The 8125-nt window shown below is 25.7% G+C and overlaps 1 protein-coding gene across 1 annotated transcript; it reads left to right on the forward strand.

Moving 5' to 3' along the window:
* The first annotated feature begins 5917 nt into the window (after positions 1 to 5917).
* On the forward strand, positions 5918 to 7344 carry LOC148239498 (baculoviral IAP repeat-containing protein 3-like). Its single transcript, XM_088187681.1, has one exon. It carries the CDS (start codon positions 5926 to 5928, stop codon positions 7210 to 7212), a length of 1287 nt encoding a protein of 428 aa, XP_088043807.1. The 5' UTR covers positions 5918 to 5925; the 3' UTR covers positions 7213 to 7344.
* The last annotated feature ends 781 nt before the right edge of the window (positions 7345 to 8125 follow it).

Consider the following 8125-nt stretch of genomic DNA (forward strand, 5'->3'; position numbering starts at 1 on the left):
ATGATCCGAGCCTATCACTCTCCAAGTCATTAATACGCATATTTATTGGCTTGTACTATTTTTATTTTTTACCTAATTTAATCGTTTACTTTTATATATTTTAATTAGAGTTTTTCCATTGTTATTTACAATGTTATATTATTTAATATCGTGACGTATTATATCCTAACCGTGTAAGGTCACGATAGTGTTAAATAAATTTAATAAATATTAAAATATGACCTGTTTTCCAATTTTTCTGATTTACAATATGTGTTATTAATTGTAGTTTCTGTCACCGGTATTATGTGTTATAACGCATTTTGAAATTGCATCATATATGTATGCACATGGGGCAAATTGCAGCGCATATAATACGGCATATGCGAACTCGCAGTACTAGGAGGCAAATTTGCAAGTTTATGTAAAACGTTACCGCGAACAAAGGCATTTTAAGTAATGCAGCATGGCACATTTCAGCATGTGTATACGGTGCCCACAACAAAGGGTAATTTGTGAAATAATCGTATACCTTAAAATTATATAAAAACGTCCATTATGTAAAATAGTACCTGATGCAGTTACTATTAAGGTTCCATGTTCCAACGATTCTAAATTTTTCGCAAATAAGATTTAAAAATTATTAAAAAAAAATATTTGCAATTTGTAAGTTATTATACTTTACAAATTCATACGATGAAAGCTTTGGTTCAGAAACACATTATTAAGTTATTGAGATTCACTAAACATATCGCGGAAATCTAATAGGCTTGCGGCCATAAAGACAGCTCAGGTTAATATTGCATCTATGCATTGTGTTTTTTAATTAAACCGATTATATAATTATAGTTTGCCATAACAATAATTTTCTATTTGGGTCTTAAAAGCAACAATTTATTTTTTACGCAGGGATCAATTTAGATATTTTTATAGCGACAAATATTTAGTTATTTAGATTAGAAAAACTAACGCTATGTAAAAATAAAAATAAATTCGCATCCTCTGTTCTTAAAATAATATAAACACCGCCATTTCAATTCAATGCAAAGCATCAAACATTGTTAAAGTTTCTCAATTAGCTGAAATATTTCTGTACAATAAATGTATTATATTATCACATAAATTTCTGCAAATACCCATAATAAAAATTAAATATATTATTCTGTTATTAAAATAATTTAAAATCAAAAACCATAATCAATTTTATCTATTATTTTAGGAAAGCGTAATATTGTTCTTATACAACATTTAAATGTAATATTTATTGCGTTTTATGATAAACGTTTTCTTTATTTTTAATAATACGTGTATAGTACCTTAGAACACGAAAGACGTTGTTTAAACTTGCCACAATGTACCAAGCAGTTAAAGCCGTGTTATAGTTGTAGTAAATTGTGGATCAAATCTAAAAAAATAACTTCGCCTTCGTGGATAAAAAATAAACAATATATTATTTGAGCACACAAACACGAAAAATAAATATAAATAAGATTGTATGAAAAATAAATATTCGCGAAACATTTCCAGTGTGCCAAAATAAACAGTAATATTTTTTTCGAAAGTTATTTCGTAGTTATTTATGTTTGTAATGGAATTTTTGCGTTTGTTACGAGCGATGTTTTGCAAAGAATAATCGAATTTTACGTTGTTTTTAAAAAACGAAATATTATTTTTTAATAAAACGAATAAATTTTAATAATAAAATAACAATTTGTTTTAAAAAATATAATTATATATATTTGTAAAAATATATTAATTTATTTTAGTATGTATGTAAGTATGGGAAAGAATTATAGTTATTTTTTAAATGTTTTTAATAATTAAAATAGTAAAAATTAGTAATGTCCTGTAAATATTTGTTGTTGAATAAAAAACACAAAATTTAATTAAACCTACTTAGATTTTGCTTTTTAATGATTATAAAGTATTTTACAACTATGTGAAAAAATATTTTTCAAAAGGTGTTTCGCTTACCCTTATAAAGTTAAGTTAAACTGTATTTACCTTTTATACAAAACCATAAAAAAGAAAAACTGTTGGAATTTTTTAACACATCTTAGGAACATATCAAAAAAAATTATTGGGTGAACAAAAAACAATAATCTGTCACAAAGAGACCGTAAAAAAATTTAGTTCACTGATAAAACATATAACGTGATTAAAGAAAAAAGCAACTTTAAAATTAATAAAAAGCAAGATTAAAAAAAAAAACCAGAAGGTTAATGCAGTATTAAAGAAATTTAACTCAAACTTAAATATAAACATTTAGCAGAAAAGCGAAGAACAACTCAAGCACAATACGAAAGCGCAAAAACTCGTTCACATTATGCCACTTTCAGAGAGGTAATATTTTTCTGAATTAACTCTAACAGGTAAATTATATTTCTTAATAAAACACCATTTTTAAAAAAAATCTTTAAACTTTAATCTATATTGGAAAACATACTTGAAATTTATTTGTCATTGTCTCTTATCACAGTAAATTTTATAATAAGATATACTATTTCTATTATCAAACTTATTGTTTTTTTACATACTTATTTAGAGGCATGTGTACATTACAACTACATGTTGTAGATTTTATTATTGTAATTAAAAATAGCTATATATTTGTCAGGCTCTACAAGGGTTACCTCAGGTACCAAGGCAACATTAAATTCTGATTGCTTAGTTTACAGACACAACCTGGCAACATTAGTGAGGCCATTACTTTTCTTGAGCGTGCACCAGTGGAGGAGTGCTTTGATAAAATCTTGAATGCAAATGCATGCAAACCGAGCTTTTATGACAGTTCAAATTTATGGTTCTTTTCATGAGACACACCTACGATGATTCGAACTTAAGTCCTTAATAATGTATAGTATTTTACAAAACTGAAAACTGTTACAGTTAAAGAATAAAGCATTAAAGTCGACAGCCTAAACATTATTTGCTATAATTTAGATTTTAGTTTTTAAAGGCCGGCTACTTAGTTTAATAATCAATTAAAAACTTTATCTAATTCATACGAGTCATTGCGTTTTTCTTATTGTGTAAGTATAAACATGTATATAATGTTGTTTTACATAAAAAAAGATACGTCAGTATTAACGCGATGTATCGTTTAAATCTTTTAGTTTTATTTTTACAGATGTTTTAAAACCATAAAAAGATGTTTTGTATACTTTTTGCTATTTTTTTTATTTTTAACTATTATTTAATATTTGTTTTATTACACTAATTATTAATAATCAACCATGGTTTTTTTTATTGTTTAAAAAAAATATTACGTTTATTAAGTTATTAACAAAACATTCAAAATTTAATTCATAAATATGTTTAAAATTAAATAAAATTAAATAAAGTCAGTTTTATAATTTTATGCTACGTTTGCTAACGAAAGCAATAATACAAAAATAGATTCTATAGTATGTGTGTTTAATGAGAAGTAAAGATGTACAAATATTTTGTAATTATAATATTGAAAATTTAAGAGTACGGCTAAGGAAATTGTAAATACGTACGGCTAAGGAAATTTTATACCAAAGTGTCAATTTAAATAATAATATTTCAAATACCATTTATAGATATTTATTGTTGTTTTATATATTTATATTGGAGTAAAAAAAAACACATTTTTATATCAAGACCTAAATTATATTCGTATTAGCTTTTGCTTTTCTCAGTTTTTTTGGTATTAATAGGCATGTTTTTTTGTTACATTGATTATAAACTATTAAATTAATAATTTTTTTCAGTATTGCCACACTAAATGTTTTTTCATATCAAATTGTAGTACTCAGTTGTATCTTAGATAGCAAATTGTAGTACTTAGAGATAAACTTATTAGTATATATATAGCAGTATTTTTTTTTATAAAGGCATTTTTATTATTACAATATAAATTATTATCGAAATAATTTGTATTGATACACTGAATCGTTTTTTTATTTTATCTTAAATATGAAATTATCTTATTTAAAGATGAAATTTGTAATGAAATGTACAATATTCTTTAAGACTACATATATTACAAGGTACGTGAAAATAACGTTACGTTAAATCATATAAAATGTACTCTCATTCCTTTATACCGTCGAATGTTTTAAAAGATGATCAGTAAAAATGCCGAAAGCGTTTTTATGTTTTTATTATATTTTATAGTTACTTAATTCGGCATAAGTATGAAATAACTAATTTTGTAATTACAGTTTCCAACATTAAAATTTTGAATATAATACGTATACATTTATAAAAATATACTAAGTACACTTAAAATATTTATTATTAAATTTTAAAAGAACTAATAAAAATCATAGTAAATGAAAAACTAAAATAACAATTATAAAATAATATGATGTATGTATTGATTTATTGACGAAGTTGCATAAATTTATTAAAATAGTTTTAATATTTATAAAATAAAAATACGCCTTATTATCATGTATTCGACCTAAACTATAAGAGTAAATACTTTTGCTATTTTCTATTTGTGTCATATTTATATGCATATTTTTTGTTACAATGTGAATAATCCTATCCAAAATATTTTTTTTAATAATTAGTTGACTCACTGTGATCTTATCATTCTAGTAAAAATAACAAGTTTTTGATTATCTTTTAGATATGAAATTGATGTAAGTTTCAAAGTCTATATTGAAAGACAGCCAGGTACAAAAAATTAAAACAATTAAAACGTAATTCAGCATAAAGTAGGAAATAACTAATTTTGCGATTACAGTTTTTAACATTTTAACTTTAAATATACTAAGTATACATTTAATAAGTACACTTAAAATATTGATTATTAAATTTTAAAAAGACAAATAAGAAGCATAGTGAATGGAGAACAAAAATAGCAATTATATAATGATGTTTTGTATTTATTGATTTATTGACGATGTTGCATGAATTTATTAAAAATAATTATTATATTTTTAAAATAATTATAATATTATTGAAATTAAAATACACAATAGTATCATGCATAAAGACCTAAATGAAAAAAGTATATACCTTTGCTTTTTTTCAATTTGTGACATATTTATGTGCATGTTTTTTGATACAATGTAAATAAACTCTTATTTAAATATTTTTTTTAATAATAAATTAACCCAATATTGTTAAAACATTCTACTAAACTAAACTTTTTTCGATTATCTTTTAAAGATAATAATGAAATTTATTTAATTTGCAAAGTGATTAATGCAGCTGTCATTTGACGCACGCTCATTTGACCGCGCTCATTTGTGACGGTGTCATTAATTTAATGTGTCTTAAAGAAAAACTTGAATTTAACGAAAATATAATATTTTTTTAAGTGTGTGTGCGTCTTCTGCTTTTCTATAAAAGCATAATATCATTCTAAAAATGATGTTAATAAGTTTAAGAAGTATAGATCTTAAAAATTGATAAAAGGTACTTTGATTTTAAATTTTACACAAAGTTTTTTTGTATTTCAGATACGAACAATAGATTTATTGGACCAGCATCTAATTAATAAATCAAAATTGTTTTTGGTTTATTGACTTGAGCATATGTATGTCGTTTCCTCAAATAAATCTAACTATACTCCACATTGGCTGGTTACCGGTTAACTAAATAATATTACTACAACTAAATAATATAAACACATAAAAGTACAACTAAATTATATAAAATCGGCAATAATATATAAGCCTATGGAAGACGTACAATTGTCAATTGATTTTTATTTACTTCATATTAATCAGTGATTTTAGATAATATTTGAGCGACTAAAATTGAATTTAAAATCACAAAATGGAAATCGTGCTCAATATGAAAGAGACAAATAATAGATTAAAGACATTTCAAGACTTAAATTCTATAAATGGTGACTATTTCGCAAATTCAGGATTGTACTATTCATCATTGGATAAAACTGTAAAATGTTGCAGTTGCGAGTTTACTTGTGACAAATTGAATTACAATACGGATTTAGTGTTGATGCATTCTTACCGTATTACTGATTGTAAAGAAGTAAAAAATTATAATATCTGGGAGACTCTTGATATGAGTAAAAAGGAAAATAGAATTACAAGCTTAAATAAATGGCCAGTAACGTTTATAGATAAGGAGAAAATAGCAGCTTGTGGATTTTATTACACAGGCGATGGGAGAGACGATTTACTTCAATGTTCAGTTTGTCAAAAAACTTTTGGAGATTGGCAAGAATCCGACAAACCTGAAGATAGTCATAACGAAATATATCCAAATTGTATAACATTTGAATATTATCAACAGTTCAATTATACATTGATTGAAAACCGCCGAAAAAGTTTTCCGCCGTACTTTGAGAGTTCATTTGTTGAACAAATAGTCAACTCAGGATTTTATTATACAGGGTATAAAAATGGAGAGACAATCAGCTGTTTTGCCTGTCATTATTCATTCACCTTGAAAAACAATAGGTCAATATCTGACATGGACATAATTCACAAATTTTATAACAAAAAATGCTTGTACATGCTTTTAAAGTATGTAAAATTCATTCCAACCAGTGCCAAACCAAGGCTAGAATCAGATTTGTTGGATGTAAAGCAGCGATTGAAAACATTGGAGAGCTGGCCTGTTTTTTTTATTAATAAAAATGATGTCGCAAATTCGGGATTCTTCTACGATGGATCAGGATACGACGATTTGATTGAATGCTCGTCTTGCAACTTCGCATGTAAGAACTTCATAATTGGTGACGATCTGTTTAGCATCCACAAAAATTTAAACCCGAAATGTTACTTTGTGAAAAGCAAACATAACATTAACGCTGATTATAAACCAATTTATCCGAATTTTGGATCATTGAAATGTCGCATAGAGTCTTTTACGGATTGGCCTGAAACTCAAGATGAAAATTTTTATTTAATGGCAGAAGCTGGATGTGTATACTCTAAGATAGATGACATAGTGTATTGTTATTATTGCAATTTACGCTTTAGTCGTTTGCAAGCTGGCGATGATATTTGGAACGAACACGCGTTATTAAATTCAAACTGCACATTTCTTTTAATGACGAAAGGCACAGAGTTTATAAAAGCACAGTTTAAAAAATATATAAATATTGACACTAAAAACTCTTTCAAGCACTTGTGCAAATTCTGTTACCAAAACCCTACTACGACTGTATGTGTCAACTGCGGTTATTCGATGGCATGTTTTAGGTGTGCTGATTTTATCATAAAATGCCCAAACTGTATGGTTTGTGCCCCTCATATTGTTGAATTTGATTCGGAATAAACACCAATGTCATTAACAATTAAAGCAAATTGAAATGTTATATTATGTTCAGAATTAAAATAATATTACTTTGGGATACTTAGATATTTATTAAGTATGTTTTTAAATAAAGCTAATAAAGAACTAATTATCTTAATATTGTCTTTTTTATCAAATATATAATATCTTACATATTATTGTTTAAACTCAAGTAGAATAAATTAACACACCCTAATTGGTTGGATGGCTGGAAAGGGTGTGGGTGGAACTCGAATTGCAGACACCTCCTAGTGGTGAGTTCTGGGTAATTTCATAAAAAGGGTGAAATGAGCGAAAAGCCGCAAAATAATATACTGTTATCAAAATAAAATGTATTAAATCACTCACTTTATCAAATAATTAAGTAATGTGGCTTTATTTAACTTAAAATAACTACAGTGCGTCTGTTTATAAAACGGTAAAATCCTAAATTTTTCTACTAAATTATAAAATTTTAGGCGCATAATTTTTAAATATAATTTTTCTGTCATCAAGCAACTTAAATAAAATATAAAAAAAACGTTACCTGTATATTTTGAGTGTGAAGGTAAAATTTTGTATTTTTATAATTTTTTCCAAACGCAAGGAAATCCGAAACTTAAAAAAAATATTTTCAACCCACCCTTACACATTACGTTTTAAGCACTATTCATAAACTAATAAAAAATCATACGTATGTCTATGCAAAAATCTATGCAATCAATATCGTAAATTGACATAATATTATATAAACTATGTACATTTTTTTTACAGGCTGACTATTTATCTAGCATCAATATTACTAAATATACAAAAAAATAATGGGCGAATGAACATTTGTGCCACCCCCCATGCCAGCGATTTACAGGTCCGACTTGTTAAAAATAAAAATTTTTAACTGCATAATCCACTTACA

Source organism: Plectrocnemia conspersa, unplaced genomic scaffold (assembly GCF_051122295.1).
Source record: "Plectrocnemia conspersa isolate PC_06_02 unplaced genomic scaffold, ASM5112229v1 ptg000001l, whole genome shotgun sequence".
NCBI classification, from domain to species: domain Eukaryota; kingdom Metazoa; phylum Arthropoda; class Insecta; order Trichoptera; family Polycentropodidae; genus Plectrocnemia; species Plectrocnemia conspersa.